At 44.7% G+C, this 19,796-nt stretch overlaps 1 protein-coding gene across 4 annotated transcripts in view; it reads left to right on the top strand.

The window, feature by feature from the left end:
- The window catches only part of LOC149863422 (cytosolic carboxypeptidase 6-like), a 1,473,463-nt gene that overhangs the window by 906,914 nt on the left and 546,753 nt on the right, over positions 1-19,796 (top strand). The window contains exon 1 of one of the 4 annotated variants that reach the window (XM_090050143.1): positions 18,955-19,335. The exons of 2 other annotated variants lie outside the window; for them this stretch is intronic. In XM_090050143.1, coding sequence (XP_089906269.1) covers positions 19,062-19,335 — 274 coding nt within the window. In that variant the 5' untranslated portion in view covers positions 18,955-19,061. Of the gene's footprint in view, positions 1-18,954; positions 19,336-19,796 lie in introns of those variants that run through there. One more of the 4 variants, XM_090050144.1, reaches the window with a different exon arrangement.

The following is a 19,796-nucleotide window of genomic DNA, read 5'->3' as shown; positions in this document are numbered from 1 at the left end:
GGTGCTTGGTCCATCCATATCATGTGCATATTAACATAAGTGAATTTCAAGGAATAACCACAAAACCAGAAAGTTTTCTAGAAGGATAAAGTGAAGAGGTAACTATTTATGCTTTTGAAACTCTCAGCTATATGCTGCCAGGGGTATACGAAGAAAAATTAAATTTGCATTTAAATTCCTTCAAAAAGTTCTCTTTTAACTTTATAAAAGTTTCAGTTGGATGAATTGATTGGCAAACTGCAAACGCATATAAGATGAAGCACAAGAGGGCTACAAGTCTCCATCATAAAATCTAGAAAATATAATATAAAATACGATATGAGTGGCTGACATTGTAAATGCACAGACCACTTAATGTTCCACCATCAGAATTCCATAATCTTTGTAACGGAAGGATAGCTATGTATTTTCCTATTGATCCATTAAAGGAGCCTGTCAAAATGAATAAATAAACACATAAATAAAACTATAAAACATTAAAAGAACAGAAGCAAAAACAAAACGTGCGGGCTAAAAATGTTTACAGTGAAGCAAAAAGCAACAAAGACAAGAAAAAATGTATCTGGATAATAAAAGAGGTATCTCTTTTTGTCTCTCTTTCTTGGGATCAAAGTTATGTACACTGATTAGGAATAAATAGGCTTATGCCATGAACTATTAACAGCAGGGGAACCAAGTGTTACATGATCAGAACAGGAGACTGGAAGTCATGATACGTGGATGGGGAACCCAGAGCTGTCACCGGCTATGTGGGATTAGAAACCTTATGGTGCCTCATTTTCCCATTCTGGCTAAAACGATTACAAATTCACGTGTCATGAATTTGAGTTATAAATAAAGTGTCCTGAGATCCTCTGGTATAGAGAACTGGGGAAGTGCAAGACATTAGTATGTCTCTTAGAAAACAGTACATCTAGCAGAAACTGTAAAGCATCATGTAGTGGAGCACCGACATTTTCTAGTGTGAAGTTTCTAGGTCCTCCAGAAGCAGTCAGACTTTGTGAGCTACCCTGGGAGATTCAGTGGTCTATGTGCTGAAATGATCGATGATGAAGGTTAAAAAATGGATGGCTCTCATCTCACAGGTGATTTTGCAGTGAATCTGTTAAACTACCAGCTACTTTCTGAAAACTGAGATCTGCATTAATGAGGTGACCTTATCAGAACCATCCACCAACAAAAGAGAAAAGGGTGGTTGAGGGAAGGCAAGGATTCCTATTGGTAAGTATTTCCAGAGAGACCATGTTCCCAGAAATCAAATGAGTTTGTGATTACATTAAATCATGTAGGACCACCAAAGGTTCATGTCTGCAGTTTGGAATGATTCATGAGCTGACTAGAAAAGTTACTAAGGTAGTTTCCAGGCATCAATTTGGTTTTTTTGTTTTGTTTCCAACAGTTCTTATAAGAGGAACCAGGTTGATTAACTTGGACAATGTTGTAGATCTTTTTTACTTTTGATTCAAATTATTTATAGCAATCAACACTCTGGCCTGAGTCCTTGCCTATGACAGAGGGGCATGTAGCACAGCTTAGAACAGGGGTGGGCAAAATGCGGCCCATGGGTGGCCTGCCAGGCCATTCTATCCAGCCTGCAGGGCCCCTAAAAAATTTAGAAAATTAAGATTTATCTGCCCCTGGCTGCCTTTCATGTGGCCCTCGATGGCTTGCCAAAACTCCGTAAGCGGCCCTCCGCCTGAAATAATTGCCTGCCCCTGGCTAGAAGGATGGGGTACAAAGGAGCCTTTTCTGGGCACAGACTACTTATCTGATGGGCTGCTCTCCAGTTATGGGCTGCTTTATTTTGGCTGGCAGGGGTTGATATGACAGCCTCTGATCAGCAAATGTAGGACAGCCTGAGCCCCAGCTTCTGTGACAGCACCAGGGAGGAGAACAGGTCAGTAGCTGCATCTGCTGCATGTCACCAGAGTCTTTCGCTTGCATTACAGAGATTTTTTTCATGGCCAGATCTGCTGGATTTATGCCCAGATTCAACCAGTGGTGTGATGGAGAGCAACATAGAGTAGGATGATAGCACAGCCTCTGTGACTGTCTCTTTAACAAGTACAGAAGCTTTTCATCTGTGGCAGCACTTCTAAGGGGAAGTAAGCATATAGTGCTGATGGGATTGCAAGATGCTGCTATGACATACTGAAGGTGAATTCAGCATTCTCAAGACAGGTGAACTCTTGTCCTTAGCTTGATTCGTGAATGTCCCCAGATGCATATCTCATAACCTCCCATCCCTCTCTACCTTTTCTTTGCTTTTTCTTCATTTCACCACCTGATGCATTTTTATTCTTTTTAGATATTTCTGATGTTTTCTTGCAATGTACAATCCCCTGGTAAAGTCTCTTCCCTTTCATTGTTTTTCTCAAAATCTGTCATAACTGAATCCAACCACTGATGCTCGAGCAGTACATTGTCTGTAACTGAAGCTGCATCATAATTGTGGGCTGGAAATACAAAGATAGTTTCATAGTTTCTAGGGTCGGAAGGGACCTGAGTAGATCATCTAGTCTGACCCCCTGCCATGGCAGGAAATAATACTGGGGTCAAACGACCTCAGCAAGGTGTTCATCTAACCTCCTCTTAAAAACCCCCAGGGTAGGAGCCCGCACCTCTTCTCTTGGAAGTTGGTTCCAGATCCTAGGCGCCCTGACCGTGAAGTAGCGCCTCCTGATATCTAGCCTAAGATCTCCGTGGCCTGGTCCTGGGTACTTCAAATCACATGTGATCGCTGTGATCAGGTGAGACAGCAAGAAGGTTTCCCCTTTGTGTACCTACTGCTACTGTCCCCAGCAGAGCCCAGCATCCTGCACAGCTGCTCCCCACAGTCCCCAAAACAGGGTGGGAGTAGCTTCCTTTACCCCTGAGTCAGCTGGGGACCATAGCGATGGCAGGTGGTCCGTCCCCCCATTATGTACCTGCTTCCTGCCCGGTGCCCTGGTATCCTTTGCCAGCCCTTGGGGCTCCAGTTCTGCACCCCATCACCCTTAAGTTCGGAGGGGTGATATGCCACACTTTTCTTTTGTAAACCCTGGATCTGCCCAAGGCTGTGATCATCAAGAATTCTGCGTTAGAGCAGGCCCAGGATAAAGCTTTGGGGTATACAAAGCTGAGCCTCAGCTCTGGAATTAGAATGGGTCCAAATCTTGATAGCACAATGCAGAACAGCTCTGGGAAGATGTTTTTACACACCAATCAGGAGAGTGTCTCAAAGACTTCTCTCCCTGAACATTTTTGAGTAATTTCCCCTGGCATTTTAACAGGAAACTGAAACAAAACATTTCTATTAGAAATTCCCACTGTTTTTTAATCTTTACATTTCTTCTCTCGCTTCTGTCTCTCCCTGGGATAAGGCAGGAAGGTTGGGTTTTTTTAAAGGAAAACTGAAAGAAAGTGAAAAAACCCACTCTATGTATTTATCTTGAAAAAGTCTAAGAAAATAGATAAAAGCGCTCTTGCACTTTGTAGATTTTGTGACTGGAAAAGTTTTCTAAGAATTCTAAAGGTCTCCCTGCTAACTGCACTTTTCCAGCCAAATACAGTAAATATGTGGAATATTTTTTTACTCCCATTCTTAGGCTTTTTTCTTCCAGTGAGGAATGCAATGAAGGGAGAGGGACAGAACAAAGACAGGAAAAAAACACCAAAAATGAAGCAAACAAAAAAAAAAATGAAGCAGGAAGTGATGCTTGAAACTAAACCAAAAAAATGAAAAAGCTAATCAGATATGTGATTTGAAACCAGATGACAATTCCCTTATGTTAAACCGCAATTCAAAATGAAAATGCTTGTATAGAATTACTCGTTACAATGGCATCAAATGACATCCCTCGCCCCAGTTGAATTCTGTTTGACAAAACCCTAGGTTTGGCCTGGATAATTGGACAGAGAAGATTGATCAGCTCTGCTAATAACGTAGGAAGAACAGTCCCAAGCTCTTCTAAAACACATTCAGACACTCAAATGAGAAAGTGTCTCAAAAGAAGCAGAGAATCTACTTTTCTGATTGCTCATTTTTGCTTTATTTTTTTTTATTGCCTAGATACCACAGTGACAGGCAGGTGCTAAATACTGGGATTGACTGAGCTGAAAGAGAGATCTAGGTTGTGAGATCTGGACACTAAATGCACTTTCCCTCTTTTATCGATTTTAGTCTAATGTATGAATCCCACGTCCTTCCTGCCATAAAATTTATGTTCTACTGTTTCAGCAATATTGCCAGCATATGTTACCAGCTGTCTGTTGCTGATATAGAATATATGTGATCGCCTCATGCTGATCTGCTTTTTTCCCCCTTTTAATTTCTCCAACAATACTCAAATGTGCTGCCTTGTGGCAATTATTGGAGACATTTAGCATCTTCTCTGGAACTCGTGGTTCCAGTCAGGAAATTGGAATATAAACGATATTTCTTTCTGATTTCATAATTTAACATTGCAGGCTGTTGACTTATTGACCATTCATAATGCTGGCATTTTCCAGCTTGGCAGACAAATGCCTTGTAGGAGTGTCTGTGTGTCTATTTATGTATCATCCAGAAGGTTGAACTGTGGAACATCTTTTCAGTGCCTGGAGATAACTTGGCATAATAAGGCACTGGAGCCAAAAATGTGCAAACTTGAAGGCCTAAAGTTAGGTATTTAAATCCATATTAAACACCCAAGTTAATGGGTTTTTCAAAACTGCTGTTGACTCATGATTTTCCATTGAGGACATGGGGAAATTGAAGGTGGTCAGCATTTCTGAAAAGTCAGGCCAAGTATGCATATACGCTGAACCTACACTTCTGTGATGAATGCTCCCCTGCAAATAAATACAAATATATAAATGTAGAAAACTGTGGAAATATGCTGACTTCAATGTAGCCAATGCCTTTATGGAGGCAGTGAAGTATCAGAAGAAGATATCCGTTGTGTAGTTCAGCTATCACACAAAAAGCTTTAAGGTGGTGGGAATTCTCATAACACTTTCTTGCTCTTAGACTTAATCTGTGCAGTGATTTCAGTTTTGGTTAGGACTGTGATTTTATTTTTTGAACCAAAATACACATGTTGGTACACCCCTTGGTGGGAAGGCGTTGCCTTCTGAACTGGGAGCAATCCAGCTGCAGTTGTGGAGTGCTGTGGGTGAGCAAAAACAAACTACAGTGCTTCCTGTTTGGGAAGTAGGGCACATGGAGTTGCAAATGTTTGAGCTTGCCACTGTCTGCAATGGTACGCTTGCAATGTAGATGCTGTCTTACAGTGGTACGACCTTTGTGTATAGACAACCCTTATTTCTTGATATGTCCTTTCCTTTGCACAAGGATACAGAAAAATTTTAATGTATTCTACAATTAGGATGAGAGTATTAAGAGTGCTCATTCACTTAGGGCTAGGTCCTGGCATCATAGGAGACCCCTAGTCCCATTACTAAGAAAATAAGAGGAAGCTGTGACTTCTAAGTCAAGACAGCTCAGTTCAGAAGTACTGCCTTTGCAGGGCTATATAAGCCAAGCTGCATGGATTGTTGGGCAGAATGACCCTGGTGAGAACAAGGAGAGGAGCTCCCATGCTGGGGAAGCTGGGTCCCAAAACCTGTAACTGTGAGTAGGCCCAGGAAAGGGACAGAGCTGGGTGAAACCCAGTCCCCTGTAGGAACCCCTGTGGTGAAGTTTGTGATGACAAGTAGGGTGCTTCCTAGGGTCAGGCAACAGGAAATGTTGAAAGCAGTGGTACGTCTGAGATCTTGCCTCTGTTGGTAAGCTGATATATAAACATTGAGCACCAGCACCTTTGTCTTCTTCAAGAAAGTACCTAGAACCGTTTTTGCTAGGTAGCCTAATTGCATCATTCAGTGTTGGGCATTCTCTGAGAACATACCAGCTGGGTCCCTCAAATGACTTTGAGGAAAAATACCTATTTTGGGACTTCTGATTGATCTAGAATAGTAGGTAAGCATTAAACTATTCAGACCTTGCAGTCCTGGGCATGCAGAGGCACCTGAGAAACTTCTGTATCATGGAGAGGGTTAGGTGATAATGGAAACAGAGCTTCTTGGATTGCTGCCTTGGACGTATGCATCTCAGTTGTGCATAGGTCTTATATCAGGGGTTCCCAACGCAGTGCCCTCGGGTGCCATGGCGCCCCCTGAGGTTTATTCAGGTGCCTGCGTGCATTTTCACGATCAGTAAAAAAATCATTATTCCAACAAAAAATGCTGTCACTGCTGACTGAACTCAGTACAGCAACACTTCAAATGTTTTTTCCACCGGCTGCCAAAATAAGACTGAGTCAGTCTGACTGACACAGTGACGGATTGGCGCTTACTCCTCCCTCCCAAAATAAAACTATGCGCATGCGCATATTTAGGAATTACCTTGAGTCGGCCACGAGACTGACCGGCTGAATTCATATTGGTGCCCGCTGCTTTTTCTCTTAAATTTGAATGTGCCCTTGGGCACATAAACATTGGGAACTCCTGTCTTATATTGTACATGACCCATAACTGCTCTTTAACTCCACTTCACCACCTGAAAGTTCAGGAAGGAATATGTGCCCTATGTTGCGAAGTATTTCAAGACTGATGGATAACAAAATGCCATGAAGGCCTGATTGACAGACTTTCAAGTCAATAGGACTGATTCCAGTGAAGTGTAGATGGGGCCTCTGTAAGGTCAAAATAGTAATGTTAAAAGTGGTATGCTGACATTGTTAGCTGAACCTTTTCTTTTGGTGAAATGCATTTGGTGTGGACTTAGTCCAGTCCCTATTTTAGACATGCCCACCATATAATAAAAGACATGATGTTTAGCAGTAACTGGTACCTTTGTAAGAACCCATGCTGCAGAGGTTAAAGAAGAAAGGATTTGTGGAGGAAGAACTATGCTTTTCCCTCATAGAAATGGAGGTCAGGTCGGGTCTCTAGGTCAAGGAGACAATATACTAATTCTGTACTGTACAATGAGGTGGCAAGGTGTCCCTAAGTGCCATCTGTCATCTGTGCCAGACTTGCCTAAAAATATGAATAGTTCACTCTCTGGGCAGCTAGCTATATTCCAATGGCCCAAGATGCCACAATACTTGGCTACTCTTTAAGTCAAAATAAATACAAATAAAGTAAGGGTAAGACGTATCCAAGGCTGTTTTACATAAGATATACTACTCTAGTGTCTGTACAATGCATGGTTACATTGTTTCCACTCATTTAAACAGAATTTCATTGCCATCTTCAATTAAGGGGCATGATCTCAGGTCTTCCTCTCGTCTATTTTATCTTTTCAATGTTGTGGTCAGCTATATGCAATTTAAATAATGAGGGAATTTAGAAAATATAAGCCATCAGTAAGATGATAAATTTATCATAAATTTTATATTATATAATATCTTAAATGCATATAATATGTAGATGTATATTGAAATAGCAGAGCATTTGAAGGATTATGCAAATATTTACAGAGCCAGAAGAGTCTACCTATAACCTAGATTGAATTTAGGTCCTGTACACAACCTCTGCTTACATTCTCAGCTGTTGTGGAAAGACAGTCTACAGCATTTTCTGTCTCCATAACCTAGTTATGATGAATTTAACAAGTTCAGTATGGTGCAGTGGTCCTGACAGTGTCTTATTTTCATTGACATCATTTTTTCATCAGATTGGACTGTGTAGCAGTTGCAGACTTAATATGTTCAAAATATTGGATTGCTCAGTTTTTGCATACTAACTTCATAAAGGAATAGTTATACCAAGTATATGTGTACAAGCATTGAACATCTGATTATATGCAGAACCTAATTTTAATATCACACCATCCCCACTGAAAAGAGTATTGCAAGCCTATTCCTATTCCTATTCTGTTTCTCTGCAATCATCTTCCAGAATACTTATTCCAGCTAGGAGTCAGGAGTAGATCAGAATATTGAACTGAATAAAAATGTGTACGTTAAATTGCTTATTCAAATGTCCGACTTCGATGTTTGTAGAGAACGTGAGCGTCAGACAATGTAACCTGAGCTCTGTTTTATGGATGAGGCTAATGTAAATTATGAACAATAGAGATTAATAATGTGTATAATATACTGCAACTGGGGAAAAACACAATTTCATTTATTGCTTTTCATCACTGTATTTGTGTAAAAGGACACTAATGGCTGCATGGCATTCTATGCATGGACCTGGTAGAGGGTCCTTAAACATACTGGCGTTAGAAGTGTACTTAAAGGCAGCATTGAACAGAAAATTCTCACGGTTGATTTCTAAAAATAAATCCTATGCTGCATCAAAGGGGTGTTTAGTTTAGGACTCTCTCTAAAAAACTGAAAGCAACATCCTTTGTTAAGGAGAAAAACGCTGGCTGAATATGAAGGGCCCGGTTGAGGAAGCCAGATTGATGTTGTAGCTCGCTGTGGTGAGTATGAATTGTACACGTCGGATGGACTTCACCAGAGTCAGTGTCTTCAGATTTGCAAATAGTAGCTATTGTGCATTTTTAACATACATTTCACCCTTAAGTGTATTGCTCTCTGTAGCTTATCTAGCCTGAGGGAAAGGATATGAACCTTTGATTTGTGTACTGAGATGAGGAGGACATTGTTACGTGGATACTCTGTAAGTGATGCAGAAGGATGGGCCCCACTCTTAGCAAGAATTGAGTTGTTTTCTGAGTCCAGTGAGGCTTTGCACATCAGTGTGTGTGGTCTCAGAAGCACTTGTATATTCCTTTTCTGGTTCACTTTAATTAGTTTGAGTTTGGCTTCTCAGTACACATGGAAGGATGATCCCTCCTTTGTGACTCAGGGCAGTGGAATAGTTCAGAGTCAACAGAAAACTATAAAGAAGCCTGGGAAGGAAGAGGTCCTCTGGATAGTGTCATTATATGAAAGCTGGGAGGCAGGGTGCTCCTTGTGGCTCATTCCTAGCATCTTCCACATTGTGGATTTAACAGCAGACTACCAGAGTTGCCTTCACCTGTAAAAGCTGCCTCATATGGATGCTGTCACTTGAAGATAACTCGTGTGGTGTCCGCAAAGTGCTTGCAGATCTTCGGAAACCTGGATGCACGGAGCTAGGAATGCAAAGAACTAGATGTTGATTATTCAGTTCTGTTATAAGCAACTCCTACGGACAGCAAGGAGAGACTGTGTTAGACTTTGTTGTTGAAGCATCCATTCCCATCCATGTTGGCTCTCATCGGCCTGCTACAGAGAGGTAGTATGCTCATATGTTCATATATTAGTTAAGAGCCTTCAAAGGTATTGTTGGCCCTACTGTGATAATGATCTTTATAGCAGATGGAAAACTATATCCCTTAACTGTAGGGATGTTTGTGTTACTTGTTGGAAATTAAATAGTCTTTTTAGAAACTGGGTTTCTACTGAAATACAGATGAAAGACTATGAAGGTTTGAAAAGAGGTCAGTTAACCTTGCTAAGTAGCTTTCTTTGAGCCTGACTTCTCCCCTGCGAAATGCTCTCTCTGGTGCTGCTGGCCCTCAAGAACCTTCTGGAAAAGCAGCGCTTGCTGCGACTTTGGGAATGTCTTTTTGCAGCACTAGCTGGTTGGAGTGGAGACTTGAATCAGTGCAGTCTCCAGCTCAGCGCAGAAGTCTTACGAGATCAAACCTCCTCGGAAAGTTGCAAGGCAGGTGGCGTGAACATGCAGAGGTAATATTCTGCCTTGACCTCAGTTGTCTCGATGTCTATTGCCATTTATGTGCAGCCAGCAAGCCAAACCACCCATAAGAAGTGGGGTGGGGAGTTCTACATTAAAAAAAAAGCTTTCAAAATAATTCCTCTAAAGTGAGTATCCAATCTAGACGCCTGCTCAAAAAAGACCAGTGCTGTGAATATAGGAAAAGAGGTCCAAGTAGCAGGCATCCAGACATCTAAAATGGACTTACGATGAGGGCAGACCATCAATGCTGCTGTTTCCTGGAGCCGGCAGGTACTGTCATTCTAGCTTAAGCACAACAGGACTTGGTGCATAATCACAAGCACTGTGAGAAAATGAGAAGACCTTTGCACTGATGCCCAAAGGCTACAAAGTCTCTCAGTCCCAGCTAAAATAAAAACTAAAAAGACCTCTTGATATCAAAGGTCCCGCAATACAGAAAAATCTAGGTCACCTATAACTATCTAGAAACTGGAAAAAACTACCATAATAATGCAGGGAAGCTTTTTTTTTTAAATAATGAGACCAAGGGTCCAGGCACAGACTAAAAGTCCTTAATCCCCCAACTAATTGAAAAATGGGCTCTGGTGACATTGTCTTCCAAAAATCAGTACTGCAAGGGAGCCCTTGTATATTCCTGACAAGTATTTCTGCTTGTCAGAAAGGCTCTTGAAGCTCACTTGGGCCAGAAGGATGCATCCAGCAAACAAGATGAAGGACAAGCTCTTCTTCCCTGCAGGTTACTAGAGCTTTAGCTGCTAAAAAGTTTGCAGCATGGAAAAGGCCGGTAGGTCACCCCGACCAGCTCCTTGTCTGTGCAGTTGGAAAGATGAGTATCTTAAAGAGAGAACCATATCCATGGCAACAGACAGCTGGACTTTCAACTTTTCAACACATAAATAAGTAATTATTTTCTTGATGTTTTCATATTTTCATGGTTTATAATTGTCATAATGACCTCCAGGTCGGGCATTTCCTGCCAGTTAATGATTGGCTGGTTTCACCTCTGGCCCTCAGCTCCTCCAGCTGGTCATTAACAGCTAGGAAGTGCCCTACACATCAGTCATTATTGCTTAATCATTTCCTCTTAATGCTAGAGAATATACCAGCTGCCTCTTAGAAATAAATGTCTTCTGTGCAAATGGATCCATCAAGATTGTTTTTAAGGTTTTAAGGTTTCATTTATTTGAATGGGTAGTTGGTTAAAATTGTTGTTAGGATGCAAGCAAAGGGTTTCAACTGTGAAGACCTTAATTAATGTAAAAACTGACAGGTAAGTATTACCCTAAACCTCAGTAAATGTTAAATTGTTCTCTCTGAGGTTGGTTAGTGGGGTTCCTAAAACACTGCATTGCCCCCTCTGGGATAGGGACAGAAATTGCACATAAACTGGAGTAAGTGATTGGAAACAGTTTCAAATCTGTAACACAACAGAAGTTCAGCACACATAAATTGCTTTTAGAGTGGTTGAAACTGGTTTAAGATAAACCTGGATGGATGTAGTATCAGACTCAACTGATTTAGGTTAGATCAGTTTATTGAACTTCTGTTCCAGATCCCCTCCAGATTCAAGTTAACTCAGTCTCCCATCATCCCAGGATGCTTTGCATCTCCCCTGCAAACCTCCCCCTCACAGGGTGGGTGGGCTAGCTTTGGCGCAAGCTGTCTACTCCAGCTGAGTAGGGAGGCATGCTTTAACATCCCATGGCTTCTGGCCTGGGCCACTGCAAGCATCTGGCTGCATTTAATCAAAAATGAATGTCTGTTCACTTGCGTATTGGTTCAGTCTTTGCAGCTGCGACTAACTTGTGAAGATTGAATCAATTCAGCCTGGAGCTTTTTGACTATCTGCACTTAGCCCTGGTGGAAGCAGTTGGAGGGTAGCAGATTTTAAAAGACTGGAGTTTTATCTATCTAACCCAGCCTCATATATCACATCACCATGGTTTCAGAGTGTTTAAAAAAACTAAGTGTACACACAGGCATGTATCTATCCTTCTCCTAAGCCCAACTCAGGGGTGACCTGGTAGCAGCCTATAAGTACATAAGGGGTGTGTATCAGGAACTAGGGAAACACCTGTTCACTAGGGTGCGTGACATTTCACTGAGTGTTTTGTTTCAAAGCTGCTTCAACGTGTTTTGAGCTCAAAACAGCAAAATCAAAATGAAACAAAAAGCATCAAAACAGTTTTGAAACAAAATGAGGGCACTCAAAACATTTTGAAAGTTCTGAAATGTTTCGAGTTCCAAAACAGCCCAGTGGTGGGAGGCAGGGGAGAGCCAGGGCTGTGCTCCAAGTGGCTCCACGGCCCCATGTAGCTTAGCCTGGCAGGGAGTGCAGCCCTGGATCTCCCCACCTCCCACTGCTGGGCTGTGCTCTGCGGGGTGGTGGAGCCAACTGAAGCATAGCACCGGCTCTGCCTCCCTTCTGCCACCAGGCTGCTCTCCGATCAGCTCCACCAGCCCCCTGGAGCTCAGCCCAGTGGCAGGAGACAGGCAGAGCTGGCGCTGTGCTCCACCTCCTGCCACCCAGCTAAGCTCCAGGGGGCTGCGGAGCCTCTTGGAGCTGAGCCCGGCGGCGGGAGGCAGAGCGCAACCCGGGCACTGTGCTCTGCCTCCCTCCACCAGGCTGGGCTCCATGGGGCTGTGAGCCACCCAGAGCTCAGCCCAGTGGCAGGAGACGGCGTGCAGTGCCGGCATTGTGCTCTGCCTCCTGCCACCAGGCTGAGTCCCAGGGGGCTGTGAGCTGCTCGGAGCTCAGCCCTATGGGGCTCAGCTCTGTGGGGCCAGTGGCAATATCTGTCTACCCCAGTGCTGAGTGAGGGCTGCACCCAGTGCCCGTCCCAGAAAGCAGCAGTAGCCTCCTGTCATCCAGCGCAGATCCAGGGTCCGCACCCCTGGGAGGAGTCCGACACAGCCCTGCAGCCCTCCTGGAGGTGCGAACCCCTGGATCTGCGCTGGATGACAGGAAGCTGCCGCTGCCAGCAAGTTTAGCTTTCAAGACTTTGAGGTGCAGTTTCCCAGAAACCTCTGCACCTATCTCCTTGAAACCTGGCAGGCTTCATGCCCTCCGAAGGGGCTACCATCCTGGCAATTTGCATCCAAATCAGGCAAGAAATGACATTATTTTAGGCATTTTCATTATTCCCCATTATAGCCTATGGGTGAAACGTTAAAATGACTCAAAAGAGTAAAACAGGTTTGACAAAACGAAATGAAATAATGAAACAAAACACTGCCCCCTTCAGAACAGCAAAACAGATGTTGAAACAAAATGATTGTGTTTTGCACAGCCCTGCTGTTCACCAGAGCGCCCCAGGGGATGACAAGTTCCAACAGTCACAAACTTCTGCAAGACTGTTTTAGGCTGGACATTAGGAAAAACTTCTTTACTGTCTGAGCCCCCAAGGCCTGGAACAGACTCCCTCCAGAAGTGGTGGAAGCACCTACTCTGGACACTTTCAAGAAACATTTGGATGCTTATCTTGCTGGGATCCTCTGACCCTAGCTGACTTTCTGCCCCTTGGGCAGTGGGCTGGACCTGATGATTTTACAAAGTCCCTTCCAGCCCTAATGTCTATGAAATCTATGAAAAACCTTGAGCGTTTTTAAAATATTTTTGCAGATTATTAATGCAATATCCCATGTAACCAAGCATGTCCAGAACAGCTTAATTGGGTTGAGTTGGGAATATCTCTTAAGAACCCTAGTTTCACTCTTCACATCTATCCCTGCCCCAGTTCTCCCTCAATCTCCCACATCCCAGCATTTGAGAGAGGTAGTAAGCTATGTTAGTCTAAAGTCAGGTAGGAGGCAGGTAGGGTAGGACTCAGGAGTTTTCTGTCCTTTTCAGTAGCAGGGTTCATTTACACATGGAAATAAGCTGTCTTTGTAGTTACCACAGCATCTCTCTTTTTCTCTCTCCTTTGATCTTGTAATGTATGTGCCACCCATCAAGAGGCAGGGCATTTTATAATTGAAATACTCTCTGAATCACACTGTTAATAAAAATTAACCAGTACAGCTTTGTTATGTGTGAGTGGTTGTGCACATGAATGCACCTTTGGACAATATTTTATTCTAATGTGTCGTTAGTTCTGAGATATTCCAAACTGGACGTGCCATCATTAAAATACAGTGATAAGGATCTAGTATGCTTAAAATACAGTGATAAGGATCTAGTACGCTTTCAGCCATATAGTTGGTGGGAGAAAAATACTGTCCATAGGCTTTTGTTTTAAACCTATCATGTGCAATTCACTTCTAATTTATTTTATACTCTTGCCATTTGATTTGTAGCATTAGTTTTGGTTGCGGAAAGTCAGGTGCAGACTACACAACTGCAGGACCAAGTTACACTTCCCACAAAAACACAAAATCTATGAGAAGGCAAGACAAATACAGGCCTCTTCCTGAATCCCAAGCAGGATTTTAAAATTGAGGCAAACCCTGGGTGATCCAGGGTCACCAGTTGGTAATGTGAAGCTCCTGGAAGGGTCCTCTGGGCCAATGGCCATCCATGAGAAATCAGGTTGCTCCTAAATGCTAAAGGTAAACGAGGATTTCTTTACAAAGAGGCTTGGTGGGACTGATATGTGGCATGGCACTGAACACAGAGGTCAATGGTGAGCCTGGTTTTACTGTTTTGCAGGCAAGAGGGATGTGGGTGCTAAGGTTACTATTGTTTGTTTAATACCGCTGCCTCTTCACCATGCAACCTGAAGAGAAATATGAAATGTTCTGATCAAAGCAGCAGGCTTTATCTTTGGTTTTAATTTTTCATCAGAAATAACAGCAGTCAAACTAGAATCAAGAGAGTTCCAGGAAATAACAGTTCACAAATTGCGGAAGGGCTGGGGCTTGACTTTGTGGTTTCCTGGCTCTTGGAGTGAGACTTTTACTTTTTAAACTGTGGTTTCATTTTGATTAAAAAAATGTTTTTCAGAAGACAATTATTTACTTCTTGTGAATGGCTAAGTCAAAGTGCTGAGTTTGCTGCCTGTTCTAGGTCTCAGATAAATGAGGAATGGTGTAAAAACTATATTGATCCTTACAAGGGCAATGCAACATCTTTAAGTTTTTGTTAAACATCTTTAAACTTTGTTTTTTGTCCCTCTAAATTCAGAGTGGCAAATTCTAACCCTTGTGAAAAATGCTGCAGATGAACTATCAAGCAGGTACACACATGCACTGTATACTGGTAGCTTGTCTCTAAATGGCTCCTTCCCATCCAATGCGGAGTGTTTATTGGTGTATTGTAAAGCCAGAAAGGACCATTACCTGATCTTCTGCATAAGACAGACAGTACAAAAACCTAGTTACTGCTGTAATGAGCCCTAAAATAATATTTCTTCTAGGAAGAAAAGAAATATGAGGAATTCACCTTTTTTTTTTTTAGGATAATCGGTAATTCTTTATCATTAAAATTCCTTCTACTGCAGTCACGTGTTTGGTAGGCACCAGGTATGTACATATAAGCATGTGGCTCTTTTTTTTAACCCTTGGCTCGTCACCCAGAATGTCTCCCTCTCTGGTTGTAAGGCAGCATCTACTACCGCTGCTGACCAGAGGATTTCTGGAAGGCATCTTTGTGCCGCATGTGTTGTAATTGGGCCTTGAAATATAAAATGTCTTTTCCTTAAGATAGACAGAATCTAAAAATCACTGTAATGTGAAAGAAAATGTGAAGTGCTTTTTATGTTCCTGGCTGCTTTCAGTTTTCTGTAGTGAGGCAAATTATCCAGGCCTCCCTGATGCCTGAAGAGAACTTTATTCTCCATATTCCACCTTCCTTTCCTGTTCCCCTTAGTTTGTCTTCATTATTCCTTCTACTCCTACCTCCCCATTCTCCTCCACCTTCTTTCTCTCCTTCTTCTTCTAATAGATTTCTGCTGCAGAGGAAATACAATCTCAATAAGATTCAGCGTACCAAAGATTCACCAGCTGCTGAACTAAATGGGACAAATCTATCCTTGGTGTAACTCTACTGGAGTTGGAGTAACATCCACTATCAGTTTGTCCCATTGTGTCTTCCTGCAGCTCTTCCTACCTCTATTGTAACAAAAGATAGAAGAGATACAATCACTGCAGCAGTTATCATTTGATCAGTAATGCAATCTTTGGAACTGCATTTAAATCATATAAATTTAAGTATAAAAAATACCTAAAATCATATACTGACTTAGTGATACTTCCATGTTAAAATTAATTACTGGAATTTAAAGGCACACATCTTAGAATGCAAGTTAGAACACTATGCCCATGTGAAAGAGATGCTCCCATTTGTTATAAGAGAAGCTTATAGCTGATACGTGCATTTTATTTCTGTATCAGTTTTTTTGTGTCCTCTTAATTTAGTCCTAAAATGTCTTTATGGAGAGACAGGCAACAGGTTTTACTCTGCATGGTTTCAAGAGCAGGTTGATACTTGTTTCATTTTGTGTTGAGTTCTGCAAGTGTAAAACTGACAGCATTCCTATCTTAGGATTCACATGCTTTAGGTTACATCTTCCTTGCTCATGCTGCTTGCAAATGATTCTGAACCTGGAGGTAGTCTCTTTAAATTAATTGTTCTTCTGCTTATAACAAGGAAGTGTATCATAAAACCAGTGCGGCCTTGGATCCCAGCCTTACAAAAAACATACCTAAGAATTTGCAGAAAGCTACCTGCACTGTTGTGAGTATGTAAGCCAGTAAAGCGGGAACTTCAGAACATCCATGTTCTGTGTGGGACATGTTTCCACTGATGCCAGCTATCCAAAGCTATGAAAGACACCATGCAGTCCTGTTCTGCTATCTTTGGAAAATGACACCAAGAAGCCCTTTGGCATCTTCTATGGGCAACTCAACTTCAACATCAGCAGTGGGAAATCATGGGACAGTGCTGTTGGATGGGGATAGGTCTTTATTATCTCCTAGCACAGCGGTTCTCAATCTTTATTTGTACCAGGACCCATTTGTAAACATCAATGGCCAGCCCTGACCCAGTAAAGTTTAAGAAGAAAACAGTCCCCTGGCCCTGCAGTGCCCCTCACTCCCAACCCACAACTCCTCACCACCCCAGCTATGCTCATGCCCCTCACTCCTGACCTGCTGTCCCCTAAACACTAGTGTGTGGGGTGGGGAGGTGGGGTATGGTGGGGCACGTGCCCCCTCAGATTTGTGCACCCTCAACAGGCATGGGGATGCAGCCTGGCTAGCCTGGCATGAACAAGACCAACCTCTGCAGCCCAGCAGGCAGGACCTGGTATGAGAGGGCAGAGCAGGGCAGTGAGATTTGTTGCTGCTGCTGCCAAGACCCCCACACCAGCTGTGCCACCAGCAGTACAAGGAGTAACAAGCAGGGGAGGCTGCGCTGCCTTCACCACCTCCTGTTGCCAGCTGCTCGCACACCAGACTATGGTTCTACCGTGGCTCTTTAAAGGACAAAATCCGCATTTTTCCATGGCAAATGGAAAACCCAGATCCCTGTTTATTAGTATGCACAGTGTTAAACACAATATGGTGAAACACAAGCAGCATCTTTTTTCAAAATGTATGAAAAATATGATCTATTTTTAAAGTTTAGTCACAACCCTTTTATATAGTGTTGGGACCCATGGGGTGAGCAACAGGGGTTTTGGAGCAAAAAAAAAAAAAAGAATCCCCAGTGTTTCTGACACGTGGCTCTGGCCCATTGGACTCTGAATTTGGCTGTCTGGGAAATGGGCTTGCTCCTCTCTCTGCCCCAGTTGCTGCCTTTGCTCAGCACATGCAGCTGTTCAGGGCTGGCTCAGGCCTTGCAGGCAGAGGAGAGCACCCCTCTCCTCTCGTTTTCTTGGGCCAGGGCAAGGAAAGGAGGCTCCCTGGGGGGAGATGAGTGCAGCACTGAGAAGGAGCAGGGGAGGCGACTCCCCTGGGAGGGGGAATCCCCTCCCTAACCTGGCTAGGGGCAAGCCCCTGCCTAGGGGACCCCAGTACTGGGACAGCCCTGCACAGAGCTGCCTGCACAGGCACAAAGTGACAGAGCAGCATTGCCAGGTCTTAAATATAAAGTGATCATATTGGAAGCTCAAAATTATGGTATTTGCTGAAAAACTGTCCTACACTGAAAAATGTGCAAGTAAGCATGCAAAAAAGTCGCCGTCTTAATATTGCTCAGTGTAAGTCACCAGCAAGTAAGTGAAACTGGGGATCATAGTTGAAGTGTGTCTTTATTTTGAGGCGGTCCTAAGGAAGTGCTGACAATCAGGGGCTCAGATCAAGCACAGTCCTATGCTTGCCTGGCAGGGAAAATACAATGATCACCATGGTGGCTTCCTAGTCACTCCTGGGAAGACTGCTCTGCTGGCATGGGGATAGTACCCGCTAGTCTAGCCAGGCTGCAGCCCTGTTCACCAGAGCGCCCCGAGGACAAGTGGTCATAAACTCCTCTATGACCATTTCAGGCTGGACGCAAGGAATAACTTCTTTACTGTCCGAGCCCCAAGACCTGGAACAGACTTTCTCCAGAAGTGATGCAGGCACCTATTCTGGACTCATTTAAGAAATGTTTGGATGCTTATCTTGCTGGGATCCTTTGACCCTAGTTGCCTTCCTGCCTCTGGGCAGGGGGCTGGACTTCAAGGTCCCTTCCAGCCCTAGCGTCTATGAAATCTATGAAGGTAGCATATAGGAAACCTCCCATTGAGCTGCTGGAGTGGGAAGGTCTTGGCTTTATGCCCTTTATGGAAAGGGGAGCCTCCTCCCTCTTTGCTCCTGGGGCCTTATGGCTTATGGCAAGCAAAACACGGGGGCATCCAAGCCCCGAGCCTCCAGGCTTGGACTTGCACGTAGGACGCCCGCCAAAGGATTCTGGAAACATCTGATGCCTCAGGTGGGACGGAGGACGTGTGCCTGTTGCAGGGCCACCTATGATCTTGACTGATTCAGAATCAATCTGGTTGATTTGCCTTGAAACAGGAAAAATTCTCACCCCACCCTATCCCGCCAAAAAAAAAAGAAAAAAAAAGCGAGTGAAGGCTCACTCAAAAAAAGGGTGCATTTTGCGGTTCTTTGGAGAGATGTGATGGCTTTCGTCGGGAAAATGGCTTTTTGCATGCTTTGGGGCACACACGGCCTCTTGCGCGCACTCCCGGGAGCAATGTCGCGCTCCGATAGCTCGCGCGGGGCTGCGCGCCTGGTGCAAATACGGTAATTCTCACGCACCTGCCCGGAGCCCCGCCCCTCCGCGCTGCTCTGCGCTCGATTGCTCCAGCCTGCCCAGGCCCCGCGCGCGCCTCCCGCCCCCCCTCCCACCCCGCCAGGCGCGTTCAGCCGAGTGCCGAGCCGCATCCGGACGAACAATAACAGCGGTCGGGACTTGAGGGACCGGCGCGGCGGCCCGGCCCCTCCCCCCCGCCCGCCTCGGCCTGGCCCCGCGCACCATGTACGCCTTCGTGCGGTTCCTGGAGGACAACGTCTGCTATGCGCTGCCCGTCTCGTGCGTGCAGGACTTCAGCCCCACGTCCCGCCTCGACTTCGACAACCAGAAGGTCTACACGGTCTACCGCAACCCGGACGAGGTGGCAGCGGCGGCGGAGGACGAGGAGGACGGCGACGGCGGCGGCGGCGGAGGCAGCCCCGGTGACTGGGGGGGAGGAGGAGGAGGAGGAGGCGACCGCCTGCTGCTGCACAAGGCCCAGATCCTGGCGCTGGCAGGTGAGCGCGGGGCGGGGGGAGGGACACTGCCAACGGCTGAGGGGCAACGGTTGGGGGAGGGGCAGTGGCAACGGCTGTGGGGAAACGGTTGGGGGGGCATTGCCAACGGCTGGGGGGCAACGGTTCGGGGGAGGGGCCGTGCCAACGGCTATGAGGCAAGGTCAAGGTCTGAGGGACCTATAGTTGTGAGGCAGTGGTTGGTGGGAGGGGCAGTGCCAACGTTTGGGCACCCCCGGGTGCTCCTGTTAGGCCTGTGCTGAAGGCCGGAGACCGCTCCTGTCCCTGCCACCATGGAGTTGCAGCTGGCTGTGGGCTGGGGCCCAAGCGGAGTGCGTTGGGGCCTGGTGCTGGCCAGTTCGGCGGCGTCCCAGGACGAGCCCCCGTCCCGCACACGCTTCCTCTGCTCTTTGTTTCTCCAGACACACTTGGCTCTTCTGCTTTTCAGGCCTCAAACCAGAGCA

This window comes from Crocodylus siamensis, chromosome 5 (genome assembly GCF_052110815.1).
Source record: "Crocodylus siamensis isolate JL-2025a chromosome 5, ASM5211081v1, whole genome shotgun sequence".
Lineage (NCBI taxonomy): Eukaryota > Metazoa > Chordata > Crocodylia > Crocodylidae > Crocodylus > Crocodylus siamensis.
The sequence above is the reverse complement of the archived record's forward strand: the minus strand, read 5'-3'. Positions and strand labels throughout refer to the sequence as shown.